The sequence below is a fragment of the Besnoitia besnoiti genome, chromosome III, assembly GCF_002563875.1.
Source record: "Besnoitia besnoiti strain Bb-Ger1 chromosome III, whole genome shotgun sequence".
Classification (NCBI taxonomy): Eukaryota; Apicomplexa; class Conoidasida; order Eucoccidiorida; family Sarcocystidae; genus Besnoitia; species Besnoitia besnoiti.
This window is the reverse complement of record NC_042358.1, coordinates 2062115-2090067: the sequence shown is the minus strand read 5'-3', so window position 1 is coordinate 2090067 and position 27953 is coordinate 2062115. Positions and strand designations below refer to the sequence as shown.

Sequence of the window (27953 nt, the reverse complement as noted above, 5' to 3'; positions counted from 1 at the left end):
TTGTACGGCCTCTTATGAATCTCCAGCTTCGTAGAGCCGTGCATACTTAGGAGAAAAGACGCCACGATGGCTGAACTTTCGTCGGACGCGCATGTCCGAGAGGTACTCTTTTTCCTGGCGCAAAGGCAGCAGTTTCGGCGGATTCAAAGGCTTTGTATGCGAGAACTTACCGTGAGGTTCAGTGCTGAGCTTCTCTTTTGGCACTCCTTCGCTTTAGCAGAAGAAGGAAGCGTAGCAGAGGCTGAGCAAAAGCTTCAAAGTCTGCTAACCAAGAAAAAGGTCGCCTTCGCAGCTGCATCAGCTCTGCATCATTATCGCGCGCGAAAAAGGTTCGCTGGAACAAGGTATTGTATGAAACAACCACCCCTAAGGCCTTGCTCGCGCTTTGGTAGTTTCACACTGATGAAGAACACTTTTCCTGGGCCGCTGATGCCAGGGACATCCTCACACGCATCCGTGGAACTCAAGCGAAGCTGTCGGTTGCTATTCCGCAGTCGCAACGCCGATGTCTCCTGAAACCGCGGTCTAACATGAGATGGTACCCTCCGGTCAGAGGAAATGGAGCTCGAGGCAGCGTTTCACATGAGACAAACTCACTCCTCGGAAAAAGAGTCGATGCGAACTAAGCCATCGAGAGATTCGCTTGCCATCAACAAGTGTCACGACCCGTGTCTCACTCTTACCCCACACTGCAGCCAGTGAATCGGGAGGCCATTCCGTGTTTTCGTGGCGGCACTCGTCTCGAGAGGCCTTGCAAGGCGAAAGAGGTTGCCATGCTGAGAGCATCAGGAAGAGACACGCAGAATAACACAGGAAACCGTAGTTGCTTTCATCTTTGCTGCACCGGCACTATATCTCAGCGAGGTGGATTCCGAGGAGACGCGAACAAAGGCGCTTGAGGAGAAAGCGTCCGCCAACGATGCTGCGATCCTTCTCGCCATTCGCTTCTTTCTTTTGGTGGGCGAGTTGGAGACCGCTTCGTCCCTCCTCACTGTAAGAATTTTCGCTCTTCCGGATCTAAAATGCAGTCCACGTGTGGTAGAAAACGCGTGGCTCTGGACAGTTCCTCGGGGCATTCCAGCCCGCCATTGCTCCAGTTGCGACAAAGCTGCATTGGTGTTTCCGTGGCCGGGTCCTCAAGAAAACAAGAACCTAACTATCATATCTGTGGGGCGAGTCACGCAGAGACATCTGCGCCGCAGCTGGCATCAACAGCGAAGTGCTTACGCTCATTCCTCAGCCACCGACACGGCTGCCATGAATGGAACGAGCCCTCTGAAGGAGACATCACAACACTCTCATGCCGTTCTAACATGAACCTTGTTGCTGCTCCAAAGCGGCTGGAGATGAAGCTGCCCCCCGCTCTGGCTGGAGACGGCGTCTTATTTTTTTGCTTCGCCTCCAGCGAGCACCATACGGAGATGCCGCCGGCTAAATTTTTGCGGACGTGTGACATTGGAGCCGCCGCTTTTTTCACACTAGGATGCGCAAGACACCCAAGCGCGGGACGCGTTCTACTTGGCTCTAATGTGTCTTCAGGACATCACATGCCCATCTGAACAGTCGTACGAGCTGGCGGGATGGACTGAGCTCTACCGAAAGCGCCCCTTCCACTGCTGGGACGGGAATATTGGCGCTGGCCCCTGGCTCTCAAACTGCAACCAGCAATCTCCTCGTGCGAACGAGACGGCTGCCGCCAACGCAGCAACACTAAAGTGCGAAGAGTTGTTCGAAAGAGCGTGTGAAAAAGGCGGTCTGGCCAGTGACACGGAACTTCCCTCGCCCTCCACTCTCATGGGCAAGGTTGTTGTGCAGATCCTAAGCAACGCGTGGACAGGCGTAAGTCCAACGATGGCGACGAATCGAAAGCATTATTTTTAGAGCCGCACAGCCAGAAATGTCTTCCACGGTTTTCAGCTTCATGGGGTGCCCGCTTTGCAGAGCGCCGTCTAGCGGACTACACTGGGAGCACCTTTGGTATTTACAGGATGCGTGCCCGTGCATCCAAGTGGACGTCGCGGTCTTCAGAAGTTCCTCCCTCGTCTGTGAGGACCGGACAAGCATGACTCTTGCCCGATTTTATCTTTGCTCCAGGCCCAGGAAAAGCTGCGCGAGACTATCTACTACTACCCGTGGTTTTGGCCAGCGTCGATATACAAAAGCGAACTCCTTATGATGCTTGGGCGCTGGGAGGAGGCGACAGAGTGCGCTAGGCGCGTACTCCAAGTGGAAGAGGATGACTTAGACAGCCACAAGGTCGTCGCTCTACAAACGGTTGCTTATAAAGGGGACATAGACCACGGCATCCTGAAAATTCGGGAGTTCTTTCAGCTCCTCGCGGTTCACGTGAGCCTGAAACCCCCCAGCACTGCGTGCTGGCCCGCAGTTGCACGATGAATCATATTTCGTAGTACACGCCGCAAATGCGCCACTGACACTCTCACCGTATTGGTGTGAACACGACGCTCGCTCAGCAAGGCTTGCGTGCTTGGCGGCTGCCCCATGCCCGTCTTGTTTTGAAATCCTTGTTTTCATGGAGGAACGTGGATGCGCGGTGAGCACATCTGATCAGCCGCCCTCGAAGAGCTGTCTTTATACCGGTTATCATTTGCTTCCGGTGCGCCGACTGAGGCAGGATATGATCCGGGGTGCTCTTACGGAGAAACACAGGTCGTCTCAGGCGTACGGCGGTGTGGGGCTGCTCTCTCAGAGAATGGATGATGAGCGATACCCGTTCAGCTCACGCGTCGCGTTTCCACGGTGTCGTGTGTTTTTCAGGAGCCAAATAGTTTTGGCCTTTGGCTTGAAAGTGCGCAGCTCTTTTCTTCCATGGCAGGGGTGCACGACGACGCCACAGAGGAGATTTTGCGCCACGTTCGAGGCGCCTGCGAACGGCTGCGAAGTCATCCCGTCCTCAGCGAGAAATGCGGCGCCCTCCTGGCGGACCTGCTTTTGGAGATAGGACTGCTTGCTCTGCGACTCGGGCAGAGCAAGAACGCCAAGGAGGCTTTCCTGGAGGCAGAAAAACTCCGTCCTGGTCACTACGGAGCGGCGATCGGCTCAGCTGCGTGCTTCTTCGCAGAGGATAATTTCGCTGAGTGCCACCGCATGCTCCGCCGTGTCGATGGACAACAGAAGGTACGAAGGTACCTACACGGCAGACATCACACATATACGAGAAATCTGCTTGCCACACTTCGTCTTCTGTCATCGGGAGTCGCATAAGATACAGAGATGCTGCATGGAACAGTTGCTTGTGTCGCCTTCTTGTGTATCTTGACTCACAAATCGCGAGGTACCTATCACTAGCTGTAGTTACTTAACTAGTGATGGACGTTCCTGCAGCTGCGCTACCTGGCCAGGGCACGTTCGCTTACTCCGCAGTCAGCGGTCGCTCTGTCGTCTCGCAGATTCGACTCCGCTGTCTCCGCCTCAGTGAATGGCTCAGCGTGTGCGGTACGTTGTCTGCCGCTCAGCGGAAGCTCGATAAAAACGACTGCCTTTTTTCTGGCGTTTGACACTGTAGACGCGAGGGCGGTTCTCGCCTCATCACAGCCTGCTGCTCAGCAGACTCAAGATTCGACGAGGCGTGAAGCTCAGTGCGGGGGAGCACGAAACGATGGCTAGTCTCCAGGAAGCCATGCTCAGCGTCGATGAAGCCGTTTCCGCGACCGTCCTCGACTTTCGGTCTACTCTGGGGACGGGGTTCTTCATCGCCTTTCGGGCGGACCTCCTCTTTGACGCAGCAACGAGATATATGGACTTGGCGTGGTTCGCGACTCAATTGAACGCCTTTAGACCACCGTAAGCCACCACGCCAGCGGTGGCATGAATCGCATGGACTTAAGGCGAAGCCGGTGAAGTTTACCAAGGAAACCATCCAGTTAGTTTCATGACAGCGCATCTCTGCTCGCTCGTCCCGTGAGTTGCGTGCTGCAACGGAAGGCCTTACAGGGCGGAACAACTCAGGACAGCTGCTGTCGCTTTGAGTTGAGGACTAAGGCCTGTAGTGACGCCGCCGCATTTGAACTCGAGTCTTAGAGGAAATTTCCGAACTGAGACCGCCATTCACCAAGGTCTAGGCGCGGGTGGCTCCAGACGCGAGCAGATTTCGTTGCGATTCCTCGGTTTCGAGTTTTCTTCTGAATGCTTGTTTCATTCTGCAGGTCAGGGACGTGCACTGTGACGCTTGGCGCAGGCTTTCTGACGGCGGCGACCCCCACGAAAGAAACTGGTTTCGTCCAGATCGCACTCAGCAAAGCCTTGTCCGTGCTCACGACTCTTTGTCACTTCATGCCGGTGCATGGCTTGGCGCAGGTAAGTTTTTTTTGCAGAAGGAAGAAAACGTTCGGCCAATGCGCGCGCCTTCGCACGCCTCGCAGCTCAGCCGTGATGACGCGCGGGCGAGAGGACGCCGAGGCAGATTGGTATCTCGGCAGAACGGCCATCCGCGCCAGTGCCGCTTCAGACGCAGGTAGTCTCCGGAAGCTTCCTGCTGCCTCTCCACCCATCAACGAAGATACGAACTGGTTGCAGCTCGACTCCAGTCGTGTAACGGCCGTTTCCGCTCGCTGATGGCTTTACTCTCTAGGCGATGATCTGCCAAGCCAAGCTTATGCAGGGCGATACTGAAGCAGCCAAGCGGCAGCTGACAGAGGCTCTCTCGGCCGCGCCGTTCGCGGGCGAGGCGGAGGGCTCCGCCGCGAGCATCGCAGGCCACTTTCGCTTCTTGCTAGCTCGGCTCGCGCAGCTTACCGGACAGCCGGCAGAGGGCCTCGAGCAGCTCGAAAAAGCCCTGTCTCTCGACACCGCTTTGAAAGACTCTTTCCCTTACCATTTTGTCAAGGGTACCCACGCCACCGCATCTCCCCCGTGCTAAGGCTAACTGCCAAACAGAAGCTGCCGTCCTCTCAATCCATCCAAAGCATCTAAGTGCATGTGCTGCTTCACAAGCGCCCACGCATTGAGTCGCACCTTCACGTGAACATGTATCTGGCCAGTGCCCGGGGGAGGGAGGAGGGGAGGGAGGGGGGCGGTTGCTGTCACCGTGAGTCGATAAACTCGTCTCTGCACCCGGTGGTCACGAGGGAGCGCGTTAAGTTTGCCGTGTCTCTAAGTCTGATGCCCCTGGTGCAATGGAAGGCAGCAACGTCGAACACGGCTGAGCCGGCCGGAAAGAGGCGCTCCACTCTGGCCGTCGCCAAACTGCCTCGGGCTTCCATGCACTCTCTGGCGTTAGCCGACAGCCAACTGGTGGTGCCGTGAGACGCCATCTACCCCGTGGTAATGGCTGGTGTCAGCGTGTCTGTCTGCTTCAGCCGAACTGCACATGCAGAAAGAGGACTACGCCCTCGCCGTGTCCACGCTGGAAGATGCTGAGAAGCTGGCGAGTGTCGCACGGGAGCAGACGCCGCACCCCCACGTGGAGGGGCAGGCGCCATCACAGGAGGCGACGGCGAAGAGCGGGGGCTTGTCGCGATTGTCTCGACGCCCTTACAGATATCTCTTGTTTCCCGTGACGGCGCTGGAGCGGACGGAGTGCCTATGCCTCATGGCGACTGCCGCCGCGAAGTGCAACCGCTTGGAAGAAGCAGCTGAAATCCTGTCGCGCGCGGCTTCTGAGCTTGATGGAGACCCGCTCGCGGATCGCATCGTTCTCTGTCAAGCGTCTCTATCCGCCAACTCTGGAGACCTGGCCAGCGCGGAGCGGCTCCTGCGCTCTGTGGATGAGACGAGTCCCTTCTACGTCAAGGCGCAATTGAGTCTGGCGCACAGGTTCCTAAAGGAAGACAGGAACCGCGACGCGTACGCCCGCTGCTTCAGAGACATTGCCGAGGTGCAGCCAACGGCCGATAACTTCGTGGCTCACGGCGAGGCCCTTCTAGAAGTCTACGAACCCAGAGGAGCCGTCGAGGCGTTCGAACGGGCAGTGCGCGCGAGACCTGAGGACGGCAGACTCGTCCGACGCGTCGGTGAGCGCTTAGCAGAACGGCGGGTGCAACGCGCAGACTCACTGGTCCCGGATATGGGCTTGCACGACAGCAGAGGCGATGTCTCTGCATTTACGCACTCCATTTAGCGCGGACGGACGACCCAGAAGCGAACTGCTAGGCATGTTCAGTCACGCTGAACCGTAGACATCAAATGAGTGCCCAACTCATATATTTATATATATATATATATATGGTTGGAGACTTCGTCTTTGGAGAACTGTTTTTCTCGACTGTCTTCTGCGCGCGCGCTCCCTTGGCACTCCGCTGACGGCGGCCACATGACGGTGTTCCGTGTGCACAATTCTCTGCCTCGGTGATGCTCAACGCAAAACGCGCTCAGTCGACGCCCTCGTGAAGACGCATCAGTACGAGCGAGCGATTGCTTACGCGAGGGACGCCCTCCGCGACCATCCCGACGACCTGGAGCTGAGACGCGACTTGGTCTCGCTTCTCTTTAGGTTGAAAAGATGGCAAGAGGCCATCGACACTGCGTCGCCTCTCGAGGGCGACGGCATCACCCACGAAGGAAATTCTGCTCTTCAAACCAAGATCCAGGTGCTGCTTCTAAAGGTGAAGGCGCTGCTCGCCCAGACATCGTCGTGCTCAGATTGCGAAAAACAAACTGAGCTAGAAGAAAGGTGCGGAATGCGCTACTCCACATTCGAGGTACTGCGTTCTTGTCGTTAAGTGCAGAGTTGCTGCTTAGTGTAGAAAGAGGGTACCCAACAGAACAACAAAGAATGACCCCTGCTCACTGCCTCAGAAGACGTACCTCTGGTTTGTGAGGCTCCAAAGAGACGTCTCCATGTTTGAGGTCACCCTTGCCACCGGTGGCGGAGAAGCTATAACTTGCTTTTATTCGTGGTTTCCCTCTGCCGGGGCTGTGCCGGCGCTGGGTGTGGGGGCGGGGGGGGGAGGAGGAAGAGGGGGACGCAGCAGCCTGTTGTCTGCGCCCGCCGAAGGCTCGCATCCAGTTTTTCGCGTGGTCTCTTCAGGGCCTTGCGAACCTTGCACCGCTGTCGAGCTGCGGTAAAACGTCATCTCGAGAGTCATCCGCAGAGTGCGGGGTTTACGTCTGGCGACAGCCCGTCCATCTCCCAGCTCGGGGCGGACGTGTACTGCCAGCTGGGGGCGATTATGGAGCGGAGCCGCCGTGAGGCGACGCAGGTCGCGCAGCGTTTTCAGGAGGCGCTGGAACTCGACAGCAGCCGCACCGCGGCGCTCCTCGCGCTCTCGCGAATTCATTCGCGGCAGGGGAATTTGGAGGCTGCGGAGGAGTACCTCTCCGCACTGCACCTTCTAGACCCTGCCAACGAAGAGGGTACGCTCAAACGGTGACAGCCGCGAGCCGCAGCAGAGGCCGCTCGCGCCTCCACGCACGCCATTTCGCCTGAGTTCAGAAAGCTGACAGGCTGGAGCGGGCACCGCGGAGAGAGGGAAATTGACCCTGCCCAGGTGGCTGCTGGATGGGAGAGCCCTACAGATGAAAATCCGCCTCCTCGGCGCGGGCCTCAGTGGAGCACGTTCCTTCGGTCGCTGTCGGTTTGCATGCCGGTTAGGGGGTCGAATTTCTGTCAGGTGAAGGTGGGAGGGCGTGGGAGGCTTACGCTGGGCCACAACGAGATGTACATGAAAGCCCGATTATGTTCAGTGAGGTCGCTTGTCAGCCAGTCTCTGAGAGGATGCAGTCTGAACATCTCTGGATGCTTTGCCCTCAGCGTCCCTCATCAAGTCGGAGATCGTTGCGGCGGCGCTCTCAGACTTTTCAAAGCACAGACCGTGTGATCTCGTCAGCCACTGTCTATCTCTCCTAAGCCTCAGTCCGCCTCATTTCAAGGCGCTGGGCGACGCGCTGGCGTTAATGCGAAAGCAAGGTCTGCTCATCGAGAGCTACCACTCGCTACTTACCGCCCTCGAGGACCTGAGGCAACGCGCCGACGGCCCGTACATCGAGGCGGGCGCGAACTACTGCCTGGGCATAATCAAGCGGTGCGTTCGCGGCGGACAGAGGGTCATATAAACGTCCACTGCTTCACAGAATTGCCGCTAGTTGCTCGTGTTACGATCTCACATGTCGGTAGGGTGGCCCAGCCACTCCGCCGGCCGGATGGCAGTGGCTGCTGCCTGCCAGAGAGGTTTTTCGCGTCGCGGGACTAACTTCGGCTCTGGCCTTTCGGCCTAGCCCGGTGGCACGGGGTAGCGCACGTCACGCCACTCGCATTGCCTAAAGCGTCCAAGCTGTTTAGCAGTCGGAGTGTGCCGATAGCTCCATCACGGGGTCACATTCTTCCAACTCGGAAATCCTCAGTTGGACGAAACGACAGTCACCCGACCAAGCAGAGCCCACCGCTCCAAATACCTCACAAGTTCAAGACCACACTGTATTACCGACTGCGTAATGAACTCGCCAATGGCGAACCTCGCTGCCTGAGCCCTTCGTGAGGTTCATTATCATCGATGGTACGCAATTGCAGCTGCTCGCGCAGATCTGTGCTGTAGTATGCGTGTGCCTCGCACTTGTCGTCAGGTGGCGGCGATTTCCGCAGGAAGCGCTCCAACACCTGGACAGTGCGAAGCGGCACCCGAGTTTCTATCACGACTGCATGCGGCACATGGTGGAAATTAGTCTGGATCCTGGCGAATGCATAACAATCGAGACGCTTTGCGGCCGCCCGACGTATTCACTCCGCTCGCATTCGACAGCGTCGCTGGACGGGTCCGAGCACGGCAGCATCGCACTAGGACCGTTCAAAGGCCTTGTTTCGCGATCCAGCACAGTGCCGCTAGGGAAGCCGCTGTGCTCAACAGTTGTTCCACCGGAGGGAGGGCAAGGCGCCTGTACAGCTTCAGACGCTCCTGCGACCAGTTTTTCCGAGGCTGAGAGGCTGCTGCGGGAGTGGACCGCCACGGGGCCCCCGCTGGAACTCAAGCCCCGACTCGTGACGTGGCAAATCGAGGCACTCGCGTTCTCCAAGGAGACGCGCAAACTGGATCTCGCGCTGAAAACTGTCGGAGAACTCCTGCTGCAGCGTTGCGACGACGTGCCGCTCCTCTTGGCGGCCGCAGAAACATTGCTGGTCATGCGACAAATCAGCAAGGCTCGCGTTCACCTCAAGCGCATCTGCGAGTTGGCGAAGCAGGGCGTCGATCGAGCCATCGAACCCGAGACAGAACGCGCCTGCCTGCTCTTAGCTGAACTCTACATTCAAGGAGGGAAAATTAGCAGCGCGGTCCCGCTCATCGCCCTCGTCACAAATGCGAACAAAGAATGCGCGCGTGCCTGGGAGTTACTTGGGATCTGCAATGAGAGGCGAGGGCACTATGAACAGGCTGCCCACAATTTCGAGAAGGTACGCCGCTACGATGAAGCCGAAACAACGCACAGCGCGGCAGAACACTAGTGAACCTGCTTTTCACGACGATGAATCCCCAACAGCACTGCCAGTTCTGCGCAGGAAGTAGGTGTTCACAATACAGGTACTCGCAATGAGGCCCTGTGTTTAGCACGGACATCCATCAGACTGTCGGCATATATATACATGTAGGTGCGCGTACAATTTGTGGCACGCGTATCTCGCTCAGCATTTGGCGTGCCTCGCTGTTTGACACTCGACAACATTGCAGGTGTGCCTTCCACGACGCGTTCTCCACACGGCCGCAGTAGCGTTATGTTCCGGCGTCATCTTCGCATCCCTCCGACAGAGGCGCTCACATCACAGGCACCCAGCATCAAACATGCGCTATTTCAGGGATCCGCCCTGGGCGTACTCGCGCATACCTAAGCCAGAACAAAACCGACAGACCTGTGCACTTACGACTGAGTGACACCACAAGCGAAGCTCACTAATGTGAAATGCACTCTGTTTGTGCAGGCATGGGCGCTTGTCAACAAACGGAATGTAACAGTAGGATACCGTTTGGCAGGCAGCCTTCTCAAGGCAAAACTGCCTGTTAAAGCTATCTCTGCATGCCTTGAAGTCCTAAAGCAGAAACCGGACTTCGCCAAAATTCGAAAAGACGTTCTGGAAAAAGCAAGGAGGGAACTGCGGACGTGAAAACTCGTAGTAACAGTGCCAGGCTTGAAACTGTGTTGAGTGCGAATTCCCAGTCGCCGACACAGCGGAAGCTGCGCCCGCCACCACGCTTTCGCACGGCTACTTCGCGAATGACTGCTACCTCAGAACTTATGTGTACCTGCCTCCTCAGGTAGTGGCAGATGACTCTGACGTAGCCCGCGGGCGTCGTCCTCCTTGGGTGACTTTCAAAAGTGGGGTCCTCCCTCCCGACGCAGCGGCTCTAGTAATGTGTACGATTTCAGTGTCAGGGCGGGTCAATTCGAAGAGGCGTCCCTGTGGATGGGAACAGCCGTGTAGACACTACTACCCATGCAAGGCAACGCGGGTCTACGTTTCGTACATCGAACCTCGTGGCTGTGTAGAACCACGGTGGCACAAAAGGACCGTGCAAAGCAGTCGAGCTATCCCTTCGTTGAAAACTACCACTACAGGCAAACGCCACCTGCATCGAAGCGCGATGCAGATAAGAAAAGCAACAGTGCGATTCGACCACGGGCGTCTGCTCGAATGGCTTGTGTGGGAGGTCCCTCAATACGCGGTTGCACTGAAACCGTCTTGGCGAATTTGATATTGTCGCCTGGCGGTAACAACGCAAAGAAAAAAACGAAGACTGGCGCGCGGAGGTATGATGAGTTACTTGTCCGAGCGCCTAGACAGCCCCAAAGGTCCTGTCGCGGCTTCTGAGTTCTTGAAGACCAAGTACGGGTAACAATACGGAGTCTCTCACTTAGTTTCGTACGCACCGAAAAAATCACAAAAGAAACAGACTTCCTTCTCCATTCCCCTAGCCTAAGAATGCGACTCCGGCACCGCTGACGTCTGCACTTTGCTAATACACGAGGACGTGCATACGTGTGGACTGGCAGCCGTCATGAATCACGGGACGGCACTGCTGCCTACCCCTGATGTCACTCGCTCGCGTCCTTGACACGCCTGAGAGAGGCGTCGCCGGTGGACTGTCACATCCAGGTTTATCGGTACTGCAAACAAACATAATTCACACTCACGACGCCACAGACTCCTTTGGAAATGGAAGGGTCCGATGCACGCCAACCCCAAGTCGGTTCACAGAGCAGGCACTTGTCCCGCCACGAGACGCTGCTGAAGCACATCTGCAAGGAAAACGTCTCTTTCCGGGTGTGATACCACCAGCACACTGCAAAAACGCATGCATTCACTCATGCACTACGACTCGCTGCGGCGATGTTCCAGTGCCGCTGCAGACAACTCGCGACGAAACACCGGGTACACGAACAGACGGTGAAGAGATGGGAAGAGCCAAAGCGAAAATTTGGTCTTGGAGCAACTGGTTTCCGCCCTTACCTTGATAAAGCCGATCTGGCTGGCGCGTTCCCTGAAGCACTGACGGCACATCATCAAGCCGTACTTGCGGACCATACCGTGGCGGTTGAAGCACACGCGGCTGCAGACAGACATATCGCATCACGATCCAAAAGCGGCCTCTCCATCTCCGTGATCTGCTGGCCTCCAGCCGCACGGGACCCACGCCGGTGCAGCCACCGTGACCACGCATGCACAGGAGAACGCCACCTCTTAAAAGACGAAAAACATCACGAATCGGATGCGTTTGCCAAGGCGTTCCCGAACGAGCTGGCGAACTTCCGGAGCATGGTACGCCGCCGAACTGGGGTTTCCTGAGTCGGCTCCCTGGCCGCCGTCCACCGCGGAAACACAACCCGTCCGACCGAGAGGTCCCCTAAACCCTAAATTCCGGGAGACGAAGAAAAATCTTGGACTGCAGGCAAACGATCCCTGATTTAACCTTTTGACCAGAGTCAAATATGCGCGAAATCAACGTCGGCAGTGCCTTGGCCGCCGCCCTTCACCCCAGCGCCTCCAGTTCCCCACCGTTTCCACGCTGGCGTGTCTACCCAGCGGCAATACACAGAACGAATCCTAAAAGAGAGATCTCACGAACATTTGGTCGGAGACTGCTTAAACAAAGTTTGCAACCAGCCCCACGCGAAAACACGGGCGGAATCGGGATTTTTCGAGTCGGTCACACTGCGTTGCCAAACTCACCACTGGCGGCTGCCGGGTCCGAATTTCTTCGGTCTGGTGTTGAAGAGGTTCGTCATCTTGTAATGCGAATCAAGCACGGAGAAGACGAGAAAGAGGAGAGGAGCAGAAACACCGCAAAGAAACCCGAAAATGTAAAGAAAGCCTGCCGACGCATTCGTGGCTTCCCAAAAAGTCCAGTCCCCTCTCCCTCACATGCCCAAGCTGAGTGTCTCTCGCGTATTCGCAAATAAGAGCGGCCGCCATGCGAGCAGCTGACACACTACAGGCACCTCTCTCGCCTCGCCCCACTTTTTTCTGTGAGTGCCTCGTGCGCATGCGCTCAAAATTTAGTTCATGTGGTGGGGAACACCGCCGTGCACCCGAACTAAGCGCGTGGAATGGACTTTAAGGTCCGCCGACAGGTTGGCATGGAGACCGCGGCGACGTATGCGCTAAGGGGGGAGTTCGCGGACTTTCCGGCCTTTCTGACCCACAAACTAGTGAAACTATACGTATATATGTATGTATATATATGTATATGAAAAAGGTCTTCTTTTCCAGGAGGTCCAGAGCCAGTTCGACACGGGTAAGTTTTTTTTTTTCGCCTTCTTCTCCTCAGTGGGGAGGGACTGAGCATCTTTTCGTCTTTCCCCCCGTGCTGCGGTGTGTCTCTTTTCTGCTCTCGTCCCTGCCGATGTCCGGGGTGGGGCCCATGAGTCGCGCCGGAAAAAATCATATTCTACGCCCTAGGCGGTTCTCTCCCTGCTTTTTCAGCCGCTCTGCGTGTGGAGAGTCGAGCAATCCTGATTCTGGCCACGTGTCAGCTGCCGCTTCTTCTTTCGTCGGCTCGCCCCACTGTCGCGAGCAGAAGTGCGGGAGTATTTTCCACGGAAATCTCGCGGCGGAGGGAGTCAGAAAACAGTCCTTTCTGAAGCCTTGGCTATTTCTGGAAGGGAGAACAACCCACGGACCACGGGAAGCAGTTTTTCTTTCTCAACCGGCATGCGTCCCCTGGTCGTGGCGTCGAGGCCACTGGGGGGCCGCGACCGCATTTTAACGGGAGTTGAATCTTCTAGCTTAAGGATATCTACTGTTCGCGAGCTTTGCCTCTGACTTCCGCAAGGGTTTCGCATGAGTCTCAGCGTATTCTTTTCGACGCTCCGCTCTTCCGGTTTGTGGGAGACGGGGGGAGGGGGGTTGTGGACTGGAGAAGCATGCGTCATCCATCCGAGCAGGGGGCTGCTCATCGTCCTCTTTCGTCTGTGGGTTGCGGACCTGGCATCAGCGTATGTGTGTCAAGTATCGGGTGTTAATATCGTCCATAGTTTCGACTGTGTGGCGTGCGTGGGCGCCGCTTCAGCTAGAGGGGGGCGGAACACGCGAGGAACTCTCACCCACTTTGTGGGTTGTTTTCTGTATGTCCAGGAAAAGGAGATCGAGACGCTTCTTGAGAGCCAGTCAAGATGGCGGCCGAGGCGAAGCTTTTCGGCCGCTGGTCGTACGATGACGTCAACGTCAGCGACCTGTCTCTGGTGGACTACATCGCGGTCAAGGACAAGGCATGCGTCTTCGTGCCTCACACTGCTGGCCGCTACCAGAAGAAGCGCTTCCGCAAGGCTCTCTGCCCCATCGTCGAGCGGCTCGTCAACTCCATGATGATGCATGGCCGGTACGTTTCCTCGCAGGAGAGCGCTGGGGGGCCGCGACAGCATCCGCGGTCTTCTGGGGGGTTGGGGAGTTGGCGCATGTGTCGGCGTCACCGCGCGCCCGAGAGTCGCTGGAGAAGGCACCGGAAACGGCGCGACTCTCTCCTCTCAAGCTCCACTTGCGTGCTTTATCGTCCACCGAAAGCCAGCAGCACGCCTACTGGCTAGCGGTATTACGCAGCTCGGTGTGCATCCGCGAAGGGGCCTTGCTTATCGCGGGCGCCCGAATGGCTGTGGCGCGGTCGGTGTTGGAAGGGCATCGGTCATCTGCTTTCCTTTTTATCAGCAACAACGGAAAGAAGACCCTCTGCGTGCGCATCGTCCGCCACGCCTTCGAGATCATCCACTTGATGACCGACAAGAACCCGATCCAGGTCTTTGTCAACGCCGTCGAGAACGGAGGTCCCCGCGAAGACAGCACCCGTATCGGCTCGGCTGGTGTGGTCAGACGCCAGGCCGTTGATGTTTCTCCTCTCCGCAGAGTCAACCAGGCTATCTATCTCATCTGCGCTGGCGCGAGGTAAGCAGCTGCGAAGTGTGACCGGTTGACGCCCTAGAGACGTCGTTTCGATGCGCGGCACGAGTGCATGCGAGCGGATGCGGAGGCTCGAGGCAGCCAGCCGCCTTGAGCCTGGGCGGCTCTGAAGGGGGGGGATGTGCAGTCTCAGGGCTGGTAAAGTAGAGGTTTTAGGGGTCTGTGCTTCGCGCCCGCTGAAGCGCATAGATGCATACATAAGGGTAGCGTGGAGGTGCGTCAAGAGCTGGAGACCTGCTCTGCACGGTGCCTGCAGACTGGCGGCGTTCCGCAACATCAAGACGATCGCTGAGTGCCTGGCGGACGAGATCATGAACTGCGCGAAGGAGTCGTCCAACTCGTACGCGATCAAGAAGAAGGACGAAATCGAGCGCGTTGCCAAGGCTAACCGATAAACGTGTCCCTTTTCTTCCCACCGTCGCTGCTGGGAAGGCTGTTTTGTCACCGAAGGTGGCGGGGTTGTGTGCGGTCAGCGTGTGGTGGCTGACTTCTTTCTCGTCTGTGCCGTACTGAGTGAGAAATTGGTGTATCCAGGACAAACAATCCAACTGCCTCCGGGACATTCTTAACCTGTTTAGATCGTTTGTCGTCTCCGGCTCTTCGAGATCGAAGCGAGTTGACCGCTCCGCGTCTTCAGTCCCCGTTTGTGGGGCGCAGAGTACCTCTGGAGCCCCCTGCCTTCCTTTGCAGAGTGGAGTTGTCGCTGCTGACGCGCCCTTCATCTAGAACTGGCGGTCTCTGAGACCGAGAAACTCAGAGACCGGACTACAGGCCGAACGTCCGCCGGACAATCCTTTTCCCCCCCAGCTCGTTTTCCTCTTCATGTGGCTGTGAGTGCATGGTGATGCGGGGCTGCACCAATGCATACAGCTGAAGGATGATACCATAGTTCACCTGACCGCCAGCAGCGAGGTCGCTGTTCTGGCTATGTGGTGACCTACTTTCGCTCCTAGCTGAAAGCTGGTTTGCACCGTTCGGCGAAGACCCCTCTTCCCGCAAGTTTCTTCAGGTTTCGTGGTTCGTTTTGTTTCGTGGCTTCCAAGAGTGGAGCCCATGCGTGTGTCGATGCCGACATTGAGCAGAGGATGATACCATAGTTCACCTGACCGCCAGCAGCGAGGTCGCTGTTCGGCTATGTGGTGACCTACTTTCGCTCCTAGCTGACGGCTCAATCGGACCTCTACACACTGTGCACTGAGGACAGGCGTCTTTCGATGAACGTGTTTGGTCTTCTTCAGTGCCACATTAACTTTTTTTCCGGAGCTAGCGGTCAGAGTCACTGCACGCGATCGACCTCGTGAACGTGTGGTGCTAAGGCTTGCTTAAACTGGAGGCTTGCGCCCCGTGTGTGTTGCGTAGGAAGTGCTCCCGTTGGAACTGCCGACAGGCGTATTGGTGGGGGTCTATGCACATGCTCCACAGCGCGTTTACTATCTTTTTGCGCAGAGGTTTCGTAACTTTTACGTATCGTATATGCTGCCGTGTGTGTCAGCGGGGGGGGGTTTTATTGGCTCAGTTCGCGTTGGCCGCGGGCACACCACAGAAGCCATGGCATGCGCCTTAATCCAGTAGCACGAATTCAGAAGCCATTCTGCGTTCTGAATCACATACCCAGTATTTACGGTATCGACGCACCAGCGCTTCTCGCTGCTCACGGACGCTACGCTGCTGGGGTGGATAGCTGCCCGTGGCAGCTCTCCACCCCAGTGGATGAGTCTTACCCAGCGGCCAGAGTCACTACGCGCGATGGCACCGGTGAACGCGTGGTGCTAAGGTCTGCTAAAACTGAGGGGCGTCAGTCCCGGATGCCGCTTACCAGTTGCTCCGACCGATACGTCCCGCTCGGGATGCTTCATGGAGGAGGGACTAAATACGTTCTCTACATCTCGAATTGAGGGGTTCTGTCCCGCCCGCTAATCTTCGACGTTGTTAGCAAGATATGGCTCCAGAAGCCATTGGGCTTAGTTCGGTTTTAGCGGAGAATGCTCGGGCTAACGGTCGTGTGGTGGCCGTGACCGAGAAGCGAGGGATGATCACATAGTTCACCTGATCACCGGTAGCGGGGTCGCTGTTCTTTGTGCATTTTTTAGCTATCTAACTAGACTCTAACTCAACCTCGTGCATGGAATTAATTTGCTCTTGTGCGGTCTGCGTGGCTACAGCTGTTGCGCGGTCGTATAAGGGTGGGTGATGGCTTTCTTTTGTGTCCGCTGTTTTCGACGCGACCAACGCGAAAGGGGCATACTCGTGCACTGCTGGTCCGTGGAGCACCCGACTCTTCTGGTCAGCAGCTTCTTCAGACGGATATGGAGCACCGCAGCTGCCAGGTTGAACTCTACGGCTCAAGACTGCGGCCGTAAACCCGCCGTAACCTCTACGAACAGATATCCCTTCCTCTCATCCCCGGCGCCCGGCTGTCTCGATAGCCGTCATCGCCTTCAAGGGCTTCTTGAGCTGTGTCGAGTGTCCCGGGCAGTTCTTCGTCGTTGCCGGGGTGAAACTTCGTGTTCGCGGACTCAAGTGCACGGAAAACCGTGGTGTCCAATGGGAACAATCCCGTTGCGCCTGGCGTGAATACAGGAGTGGCACGCGGATGATGCGCCAACAGAACAGTGTACGCCAACTTCGGCGGGAAACGCGCATGTTTCTGGCATGTGTATGGCGACGTCCTGCTGCCCGAAGGTAGTCACTGTGAGTTTCCTGCGCTTTTGGGTGTGACTATAGGAAGCGGTTGATCTCCACAGTTGTGGCGAGTAGAGAAGCACACGTGTTTGGTTGCAAATACTTCTGCATACATGGATATAGCAATGCACCGCGACTGCTAAGCCGAGGCAGGCACTTCGTGACAAGGCCGCGACGGCCTTCCACTTTCTTTTTGCATCACTTTTGCTCTGTCTGCTGCTGGAGCTTTGTTTGGGCGTTGTGTTCTGCCGTTTTTGCGAGCCGCGTTCATGGGCCAGTTCACGCCGCTCGCGGCTGCGCGCAGCGACTAGACGCAAGACCTTGCTGCTGCAGAGACGAAGTGTGTTTCGTGTCGGTTTAATACATCTAGATGTATTTCTCCTAAACCGCTTCTGCTCTTGGGAGTCACTGTTTTAGTGGCTCTCGAACTCTTAGCACGGGCTTGTCGACATGGGCTCTGCTGGGGTTGCGTAGTGTGCCAGTGCACAGGCACAACAGCTGAGTGCCATTGCAAGTGGAATTCCAGGTTCCTCAGTCCTGGAGATGTCAAGAATCAAACTCAAAGCAAATCAATTTTCTCCTGGACCGTAGACGCATTACTATATTACTACGTGATATCCGCGAGGAGGCAGCATCTTCGCAGAGCGGTGGCGGTCGAGAGTGCATGCAGACCTAAATTTATTCGCCATGTCTTGCAGACCCTCCCCCCATCTCCGTCAGGTCTGCAGCTCCGCAGCTCGACGAGCGGCGGCGGCAAGGCGCGACTGATGAACACACGAAAGTCTCTTGCGACTGATTCTGCACGCACATCCACCACCCACTTTTTCGGATCCGCTGTCTTGGCCTGCTTTTTCTTTCACACTGAAACAGCTCTCTTTTATGTGCTTATCGCCTCCAGCCTCGATCAGCCCTCGTGCCTACGTGACACGGAGCGTAACCATGCGCTAGGACTGCATCTGCGTTGCCGTCTTACCCTTTTGTTCGACGTTTTCTGTCTTTCCTGAACCTTTGCCATTTTTTTGCGTGGTGGACTCTGCTTACACTGCGTCCTGGCATTGAAAGACGATCAGCGTCAGTGCCGCCCCGGTTCGCGGGAAACCCTGTCCTTTTTCCCTCTCAGTTTCTCCGCATGCCGGCACACTTTTCTCTCGGGTACACCAGTTCTGCTTCTGCCGGAGCCTCGTTCCTTTGTACCTGCATTTCTCCGAGAGGTGTCGCGTGAATCCCCGCGCAGCCACAACGGCCGCGGGCCCTTTTTTTCGCGTCTTTCCCTCTTGCCCGCGCCTTTGTCCTCGCTTGCTCGGCGTGCGTCTTTTGCCTGTTCCTGCGCCGCCAATGGCGTCTCTTTCAGCCGCCGGCCGTCTGGGCGGCTGTGATTCCGACATTTCTGCCTGTCCCGGAGCGCCTCTCGCCCGTTAGAGTTCTCCTGTCCCTCATCTTCCTTTGCTCTCTGCTTCTTCTTCCGTGGTTCGTACCGGGCTTTCGTCTTCTCCGGGCCTCGCTCGTCGCTTCTCTTCTGCGTGCCAGATTCCTTCTGCGCCTGTGACCGCCATGGCGGCTGCCGCTTCTTCCTCCCCGGACGTGTGGTCCCGGGGCGCGGTCGCTTCGCTCAGCGAAGCTGCCCATCCAACCGAAGACCGCCCAGGGCGCGTCAACGTCAGTGTCTTGGAGGATTTGCGGACTCTGGCTCACTGGGAGTACTGGGTGCAGCTGTCGCTCTTCACTGCAGACCTCCACATCGTCGGCGGATGGAGTCTAGCGACCTACGCTGAGGAACAGATTTTCGAAACCAAGGCCAGAGTGAGATCAGACAGGCGGGAAGAGACCGATGCGTCGGACTGAATGCGATGCGAGAGTCGAACCCCTGCCACACATTCGTCCCACGCACCCATATACATCTGCACACACATATGCACATGCATCCATGCGTATATATACTTATTACTTGCATATGTGTAATCTTGCACAGGTAGGAGGGAGAGGCGATTGCAGTGGACTCGACTCCGTGTCAACGCTGCGAACGCCCGCTCACAAGCACTGCTGCAGCCGGCGAGTGAACTCAACCAGAGGAGATCAAGAACCACACACCATGCAGGGAGTATATCCTCGTCTGTGCATGTGGACTGAGACCTTCAGCTGTGGAGTTCGATGCCATCTGTCCCTTCCCGGAGCGCGCTGTCTCTGTTGCTGCATGTCCACGCGCGCTCGGCTGCCGCTGCTCGCAGGCGCTGAAGGGCCCGGTCGTGTATTCGTTTCTGGATCTGAACGAACTCGAGACGCCGCAGTCGTTGGAGGACATCCTCGCGGAGAAGCGCGTCAAGTCTGACTGGCGCAAGCAGATCTTCCCCACTGGACAGTGCCGCCCGCCTGTCGGGTTCGAAGGAAATCCCTCGGGCACCTTTCGCCTCATAGTTTGCAAGCTCGCGCTCGGCACGGTGATCTCGAAGGATCGCGAGCCTGGAGAGACAGGTGAGCGAGCGCGAAGAGGCGCGACTGTTGGGATGAAACAATGCCAAGATGAAAAAGGCAAAAGCTGCGAATGGGCAACACTCGACACGCGCGCCCCCTGGGGGGGAGGGGGGGGGGGGAAGGCTGGGGGAGAAGCGCGCCACCTAGGGCCTCGCCAGGGACCAGTCTGTCAACCCTACGCGGGGTGTTCTGAAGACCATTTGTTTTCTTCGTTTCTTTTTTCCAGGCGACGCGAACTTCAAGACGTGCGACATCCCTGGCGACTTCACTGCGCTGTCGCGGAGAGACCTCGACGTCCGCGACAAAGGAGGCAATTGCCGCGAAGGAAGGTACTAAGAAGCTGCTTGCGTCTCTTCGACTTCGCGTTTGGCTTTCTCTTAGGCGAAGCGCGTGCAAGAAAAATGAAAAAAGTGGATTCATCCACCTGCATGCTCGTGTATGCATCTCGAGTCGCGCGAGACCGGATCCTCCTAAAGGAGATCGTCTGCGACGGCCTTTTTGGCATATCTGTATCGTCTGCGACGACTCCTCGGGCGCATCTGCAATATATCTGCATCCATGTGCTGCCTCGATGTGTGCCTTTTCCTCTGCAGCGGCGCGTATCGGGTGCTGTATCGCGTGAAGCGCGCAGAGCAAGTGCTCCCGGCGGTGGTGCTTGAGTTCGAGATGAAGCCACTCCGCATTCAGGTGCTGCAGCCGGTCTGCGAGCTCTGCGAAGTCCTTCCCGCGACCATCTACTGCCCGGCTGACCGCGCGCAGCTCTGCGACGAGTGCGACGAGCGCGTCCACTCAGCCACGCGCATGCTCTCCAGGCATGTGCGCGTCCCCGCCACGCATGTAAGGCCCGCCTGGCTGCATGCCCCCTTCCTTTCTTGTTATCTGACGGGCTTACGTGCTGTTCGATAGAGTGCTGCCGCGCGGCCTTAATCTGCCTGAGCCTCTATCCGTACCCATGCGTCAATGCGTCTACCTAAAACCTATATACACGCAGATATCTATCTATATGTTTATTCATCGATCTGTTCATCTATATATATCTATCGACCTACGTATATCTATTTACTTATCTATACATATATTTATCTATCGATCTATCTATCTTTATCTGTCGATCCTGCTACCTATCTATATCTATATGTTTCTGTGCGTTGTATGCGGATGCATGTGGAATGGCGGCCTTTCGAGTTCGCGTGCGCCAACAGCGACCTGCTTTCCTCTGTTCTGTCTCGGCGCAGTCATCTTCTCATTTCGTTCGGTGCATGCCCTCTTTCAGAAGATTACATTCTTTTCTCTTCTTTGGCTTCTCACCCTCTGGCGGAGATCCGGTTGCGGCTCTGCTGCACGCGCCCGCAGACTCGTTTCTTTCTCTCGCTACGTGGAATCGAATTTCTCATTTTCCGGTTTCTCTTCGGCGCTTGTGCCGCTCTGTGGGTCCTGCAGTCGCCTTTCCAGTTCGGCTTTTGTCCGTACCATCCTTCAGAGATGATTGACTGCGTGTGCATGACGGTGAGTTGTCTCGCTCGGGAAGCGACTCTGGCCCCCTGCAGCAGAACAGAGGCACAAACGGGCATTCTCTCCGCGTGACCTCCCGGCGCTGTCTCAGCTTCGAAAGCCGCACGGGAGTCGCGGGACAGAAGACCTCGTTGCGGCTGCGACGCCCGTCGATCTCCAGGGCAGTGGGATTCGCTCATGCGCAGGCGGCGTCGTCTCAGAAAAAGAGGGCGTCCCGCGGTGAGAGTATGGAGACCCTTTTTGCCGGCGAATGACGTTTTTTCTGTGAAACCCCGCAGGTCTACGTGGGTGTGTTTTTGCGCGCAGTGCTTCGTCGCACTCTGTCCGCACTGCATTCTCATCGGCAGTCACTCCTCCGCGGGTACGACCGCGCTGCGCGAGCTCTCCAGGCTCGAAATACAGTTGAAAAGGGAGTTGTAAATGCGAATTCTTGTGTATCTATGCCTTCGCGATGATGTTGATACAACGCCGTTTCGGTGAATCCACACATGGCACGTTGCCTTCTTTTGTGTGACCCCTTGAGACGCCTTCGCGCGAAGGCGTTCATCCGTAGCGAGACCGTAGCCGTTCCATAAATATCGTGTGCTCCAAGGCACCCTGTGCCCGTTAGGCAGCTCTGTCTTCATCGCCTGCCCGCGGACTGCTTCGAGGATTCTCCCTGTTTTCTTGGTGTTGAGAGGACGCGCGAGGCTCTCTGTCTCGGAAATCCAATCACAGATTTCACGCGAAAGGCTTGCGTTCTCAAATTCATGTCAAAGACGAGCCTGAGCCAGTCCGTGCTGGTCGCCCCAGCTTTTTACGGAGTCCGTTTCTCAAGTTTTTCGTGTTTTTTTCAGATTTTTCTGAGCACCCCCTGATCTCCACAGTCGACGCCTACAAGATGGTGATGCAGGACGCGTCGCCGGTAAGCGAATTTCGTGCGAGGGGAGCGAGGCGGGGGGAGTCGCAGAACTCAGCACCCTGTTGGAGTCGACGGCCGCGGAAGACCTCTCGGGGGGGGTGGAGGTGGGGAGAGAGAGAGGAAGCGCGCGTGGAAACTCTCTAATTCTCACCGTTTCGCTGCGTGCGTGGCTGTGTGCTGTCTCAGAGCGAAGAAGCTATTCGAGAGAGGCGTCGGCGAATCGACCGGGAGCTCGTTGAGAAACACCGGCAGCTCAGTCAGCTGCACTCGAACTTTGTCTCTGTGCAGAAGCGCATCGACGAGGCCACAAGGTGAGTTGAAAACGCACTGAAATTCTCTTAGAAAGTCCCCGACGCTCATGCGGTACACATATCGCTTGTAGATAAGCTATTTTCAAAGCGCTAATAACGACACATGACCTAGTTGTGATCATTATGTTCATAGCGCCTGCTTTCGGGTGCCTTCGCGGCTTGGAAGCGATGCGGAAACGTTTGAGAAAGCCCAGCTTTGCGTCTCCCGCAGTCACATGCCGCGTTTTCGATAAAGGACTCACTCCGTATGTGCGTCCGCCCAGAGTTCAGCGATGCGGCTGTGTCACGCATACCTCGCCGTGCCGGCTTTTCTCCTCTCTTTGGGGTGAGGTGCGAAAGGAGACCCAGAGACGCAGTGCGCGAGTGTACTTTGCTTTTCACAGAAATTTAATTGGCCAGCTCTCAACGCTGAAAGAAAGGAAAACCAACTACCTCCTCGCCATCAAGCGCGAGCTCCTCAGCGAAATGCTTGTCATCGAGTGGATGGAGGTGAGCGAAGCAGGCAGAATGGACAAAGAAAACACGCGCTCAGACTCAAGCAGACTTGCATGATGTATGCCTGATATCCCTTAGTCTGCAAACACGAATGGGCTCGTGCATTCTCCTGCGTGCATACACACATATCTATATGTAGATATAGATATGTAGATGGTGACGGGGCGCCAGAAACTCGCAACTGCAACTCTGCAGGAATTGCGTGGCTTTAACTGTGGATATCGGTTTTTTGTATCTACGTGACTCCACGTGACGCTGCATTCTCATTTCGAGGGTCTGCCCTCGAACTGAGAATGCGGTGTGTGTGTGTCTGGCGGCGTAGCATATCTCTCGGATTCTGGATTGTCTTGTGTTTTCCTCTCCCGCTTTCATGCGGAAGGGAACGCCTCAGCTGCGGACACGTCTCAGCTCGTTCTCTTCATTAAATTTTGTCCCCCCCCCCCCCCCCCCACCAATTTGTTCATTAAAAAATGGCGCATGGGATCCCGGGCTTTTAGCGTCTAGATTTACCGTTGCACTTGTTTTTTTCAGGCCTTTTTCGCGCATTTGCGGCTCTCCCTCAATCCCGCGGACTTCTTGAGCTACAAACACAAATTCGATCTCACGGTACGCCAGAATTTCGGGAGCAAAACGTCGAAAAAATGTTTCTGCTGGACGGGCGCCGATCGCTCTGAAGGGCGTGAGTGCCTGTTCGCGCAGTGTATGTACATCGGGCCGGCTGCGTCGCAGAGGGCAGCGGAGAAATCAGGAGTTTCCGCTTCCTTGCGGGTGTCGTTTTTTGCAGGCTGCAAATATCTTTGGAGGCACCGTGCGAGTTGACGTCGATCTGGACGCCATGCCGGGGTGGATGTCCGAGAAATTCGTTCTCAAAGGCTCCTTTTCTGTCACGACGGCTTCCTACACCGTCCCGTCGCTCACAACATTCGATAAACCCGCGGATCCCCGCCTAGTGAGTTTCCGAACTGCGCAACTCGCGATGCGCCCTAAACGCCGAGCTCGCATATTTTTGTTTCGTAATGCGCACATCCGCGGGGCTTCCGCGAACTGGCGAAGTCGTATCGCATCTCCGCATGCAGGTGTAGTTATTGGGCGTAGTCGCTTGGCTCCAAACTACCCTACAGGCATTTCCCTACGCATGACATCTGTACCTGTATGGGCTCCACGGCACGCCTGAAAACAGATATATGTATATACACTTCCATACTCTATGCATGAGTATATATATACCTAGATATATATATTTATGTATTTGTGTGTTGAGGCTGACTTTTGCCTGCATGTGCATGCGGCTGCGGCGTTGAGGGATTGGAATGTTTTTAGTGGAGGCGCGTGCCTCTTTTTTTTCTCCTCTTGCAGATGAAAGTTTTTCTCGCGCGTGCGAGTTACAAATCCGGCAAGGGCCGGATGATACTGAGCGGCGCCGAGCGACAGGCCGACGAAGAAGAGTCTCCTGACAAGCTTCCGGAGGAGGGCGAGGAAGAAGAAGGTAAGTGCGTCGCGAAGCGACGCGATAGTCCGCTGGCCATCACACGCGCTCCCGTGTAGGGCTCGACGCATTCGCAGACGCACTCGTGTGTGCGTGTGTCTCTATCTGCGCATCTACTGCCGCGCCGATGCCGCGATGCGGGGCTAGGACACGCGTGAAGAATCCCCATCGCGCCCAGCCAAGCCCGCGGGGAGTCGCTGAGAGGAGTCATGACTTTTGAAAGCGCCTGCGTGTTTTTCGCAGAGGAGGAACCGGACGTGGTGCATGCGCAGTGGGTGAATCTGCCGTCGGAGGTGGAGGGCTTGGAGCCTGAGGGTCGCGTGCGCGCGCACACAAAGATGATTTGCTTCCCCGAAGACTCAAGAAAGCACATCGACCTCTCCAAGAAGGGCAACGAAGGACCGAGTGCGGCCGTCCTCGAGTACCAGCGTAAGCCCCCGATTGTCAGGGCATCCGCATGCACATGCTGCGCTGTTTTCCGTAGAAAAACCTGCTACGAATGTATGCTTGATTTGAATTTGGTTGTCCACGGTGCACTTGAGGTCACACAGCTCAATTCCGTCGCGTCATCGTTTTGCGCGCGGCCGTCTATGAGTCCGTCTCGACGAAGGCGCTAGACGGCCTGCTTGCTGGCCTAGAGACCTCTCCAGCTTCTAATGCGTGCAGGAGCACCTGCTTTTTTCTCAAATAATTATATGTGCTTTCAGAATCCTTCTCTTTGGCGGTGCCTCGCGTATGAACCCGTGCGAGGGGACGCGAATGCGAAGTTTCATCGTGTACCATCTCCGCGCCTGTTCGTGGTAGCGAGAGCCCTAGGACGGGTTAAGCGTTTCGCACTTCATATGTCTCTCCGTTTTTAAAATCCGGATGCATGCATTTGTCGCTGCTGCGTGCTGTGTGTCTGCTCAGCGTCGTCCGAGGACGCGGCGCCAGACAGGCGCTTCCTTCCGCCGCAGATTCGCGACGTGCTTTCGCGGGCGCGCGAAGAAGACGAGAGAGAGGCGGGCTTGCCCACGCTCATGCAGATCCTCAATCCGCGGCGAAAAGTCCCGAAGGAAGTCAGCCGACGACTCTGGTACTTGTTGTCCGACAACCATTTCTTGCCTCTCCTCACGCTGCTCAAGGTAGGTAACAGCTCAAGGAGACGCGAACGGTGATTTCTGCTCCCCAGCGACTCTGCGCACGACGTATCACGCCTCAGACCTCCTTATCTCCTGGTGAAAAAGTGCCTAGACGCTGTGCCTAACTCGCCGCTTGACGGCACCAGTGCAGATTGCGTGGACATAGAGAGACCGCAAGTTACAACCTGTTTGCGGCGGGTGTATGTACACTGGAGGGGTGTAACCAGCCCGCATGCGCTCGACATGGCCGCGGCAGGGAGAATTTAGTGTAGTTGATGAAGATGCTCGGACCCGACTGCCGTTTCCTGATCGCGAAAGGAAAGGGCTTTACCGGTGCAGATTGTTTTCGCATTGTCTTTGGCTTACGGTGAGTTCCTTGAATTTTTTTCCTTTCGTGTGCCGCGTTTACAGGCTGCCGACAGCGACAGACGGCCAGGACTGGTGGCTGCTGCATGCAATATGGCGCATCTCTTTTCTGCAATCCCTGATCTGGCGCGGCACCTGTTTCGGGTAAGGCGCGGCGTGCGAGACATCGAACAGGTCGCGCTGAAAGAATAGGATGAGAGGAAACCCACACGCGAATTGGTTCCAACGCAGCCGGCGCGCGCCCCTACTTTGGCGGCCTGCTCACGTCCGCACGCATGTCTGCATGCATGTCTGGTCGCAGTCCAGAGACTGGAGCAGGGGTTTCGAGCCTGCCGATGCTCCACGGTCTATCGCAGTTTCAGCAGCTGTATGCGCAGGCCTGTGATCTGTGCTGCTGCTGTCTGCGAATTTTTCTCTGTGGCTGCCAGGTCGTCGTGCACGGCTGGATTATGTGCTTGCCTGTGTGTCTGTGTGTTCAGTATGAGTTGGAGTGGGTTGGGCACCTGCCAGCGTCGCTTCTGTTGCACACCTCGTCGCTGCTTTTCCCGTTTTTGTCTTACTTGACGTCCTCGCGCGAGTTGCTTTTATCCGGCGACGTAGCGTGGCTGCATCAGTTGATCGACCCGGTGCTGGCCGCCGCAGAGAGCTCCGTGGAGGCGGACCATTTGTCAGTTGAGCAGATCCTCGCTGAGCCGCCCGCGAGGCTCTTCCGCGCCGCGGGTCAGCTCTTTCTCGAGCGGCTGCAGCGACTGTCGCTGGCGGACTTCCCCTGCACCTTCCGCGGCCTGCTGTATCTGCTCGCCGACGCGGTCGACGCTCACGTGGCGGAGTCGACGGGCGGCTCGGTGCTGCCGCATCCGCGGGTCGCGGCGCCGGCTGTGGCGACCTGCTCAGAGGCCGTGCTGACGTGCTTTTTCGGCAACTTCATCCTCCAGCACGCGAAGCAGATCGTTCAGCCGCCTGACGGCTACCAGCCGCCTTACCTCGAGCAAGAGCGGCGCCGCTACGCGAGAGGCGAGGGAGGGGGCGGCGACAGCATCCTCGCGTTTGAGCGCGAGCGGACTGAAGTGGCGGGGCTGCGGCGCATGCGCGAGAGCGTGGAGAGGTCGCGTCTGCCACCGGTCTACAGCGCCGTCGACAAAATGCTGCGGCAGATGGCCAGTTTCTGCTGGGACGCGGTTCGAGTTGAGACACGGCGCGCAGGCGCCTCGGCCGAGAGCGACGACCTCGCGCGAAACCCCGAAGAGCGCTTCCTCGTCCAGGCGGGGAAGCAGATCGTGGCGTGGTGCGGAAGTCAGCTGAGGCTGCCTCGCCTCCAGTCGCCGCTCCAGTTCAGCAAGGCGAGTCTCCAGAATGCCGCAGACGCCGGCGTTGGCGATATTCTCAAGTTCGTACTCGAAATCGACCGCGAAATGCGCGAAGGCACTTTCCGCGTCGGCTCCCCCGGCCTGACCGAACGCGACGTCACCACGCCCGCGTACGAAGAAATCCTCGAGTTCGCCATCAAAGCCAGCACTTACGAGGAAAACGTCGCTGGGCGCCTCCGCCTCACGTAACAGCGAAGCGGAATTCAGCGGCGTGCGCGGAGGTTCGCTAGGAAGCTTGGCGTTTGAGATGGTACCTCCACACAGCGTCCTGAAAAAACGTTTGGTTTCAAGCAAAGACGGACCTAGATTTTTCTTTTGTTTTTGTCGACTCGCGGTGTCGCTGTCTGGCAGTTCTTCTGGTGGAGACCGGGATGGCCAAAGAGCCTGTACCCACAAAGTTGGGATTTTGCCGTTTCGAGTGCGATTCGTGGAAACCCGACGTGAGAACGAGCACGTTGTGTGCAAGTGGCCATGCCGTTGCGTTCGTCCATTTCAGATGCGGGGAATGAGCGAACGTCGTTCGTGGCAGATCTCCCAAAGTGCATTGCCCTTCTCAAAACTTCTCAAGTGTTCAGTGAACATTTTCACGGCACGTTAGTTAATCCGCTCTCTTGGCATCGTACGAACGTCTGACGGACGAAACTCTCACAAAAGCGAGAGCTCGACCTTAGAGCAGAGGAGCGCTGCTTTCTAGCAGCAAGCGTTATACGGGTGCAATCCTTCCTGTGCGGCAGCAGCGAAACACAGAAAGCATGTAGGTGTTTTACTTCTAAGGTGACTCGGCGAGACCGAAAACTCCGCGCTATGTTTATACTGGTGTGGCAGCGATGCGAGTACAGCAAGCAGTGCGTGTTCGTGAAAGGTGCGGCAGCTCCTTTAGGTCTAGGGCTCAGCGTTTGATGCATTATGTA

The 27953-nt window shown here is 56.7% G+C and overlaps 4 protein-coding genes across 4 annotated transcripts; 3 read left to right on the top strand and 1 right to left on the bottom strand.

Moving 5' to 3' along the window:
- Positions 1-66: 66 nt before the first annotated feature.
- BESB_046050 (tetratricopeptide repeat-containing protein) lies at positions 67-10048 on the top strand (the record flags this gene model as incomplete). Its single annotated transcript, XM_029363056.1, has 13 exons — positions 67-344; positions 861-993; positions 2095-2346; positions 3527-3804; positions 4167-4317; positions 4751-4847; positions 5319-5972; positions 6334-6631; positions 6989-7314; positions 7712-7982; positions 8521-8709; positions 8860-9343; positions 9866-10048. The coding sequence occupies 13 exons, from the start codon at positions 67-69 to the stop codon at positions 10046-10048; spliced, it is 3594 nt and encodes a 1197-aa protein (XP_029220422.1).
- A 1206-nt stretch (positions 10049-11254) lies between these two features.
- On the bottom strand, positions 11255-12168 carry BESB_046040 (uncharacterized protein; the record flags this gene model as incomplete). The annotated part of the gene is made up of 2 exons (XM_029363055.1): positions 11255-11492; positions 12113-12168. 2 exons carry the CDS (start codon positions 12166-12168, stop codon positions 11255-11257), a joined length of 294 nt encoding a protein of 97 aa, XP_029220421.1.
- Positions 12169-13554: 1386 nt separating this feature from the next.
- Positions 13555-14727, top strand: BESB_046030 (ribosomal protein RPS5; the record flags this gene model as incomplete). The annotated part of the gene is made up of 3 exons (XM_029363054.1): positions 13555-13760; positions 14084-14317; positions 14589-14727. The coding sequence occupies 3 exons, from the start codon at positions 13555-13557 to the stop codon at positions 14725-14727; spliced, it is 579 nt and encodes a 192-aa protein (XP_029220420.1).
- Positions 14728-18565: 3838 nt separating this feature from the next.
- Positions 18566-27231, top strand: BESB_046020 (B-box zinc finger domain-containing protein; the record flags this gene model as incomplete). Its single annotated transcript, XM_029363053.1, has 16 exons — positions 18566-18814; positions 19240-19483; positions 19710-19812; positions 20077-20320; positions 20924-20989; positions 21302-21356; positions 21832-21899; positions 22083-22207; positions 22591-22696; positions 23234-23308; positions 23487-23651; positions 24059-24188; positions 24432-24617; positions 25098-25312; positions 25721-25819; positions 26155-27231. The coding sequence occupies 16 exons, from the start codon at positions 18566-18568 to the stop codon at positions 27229-27231; spliced, it is 3207 nt and encodes a 1068-aa protein (XP_029220419.1).
- Positions 27232-27953: the final 722 nt, after the last annotated feature.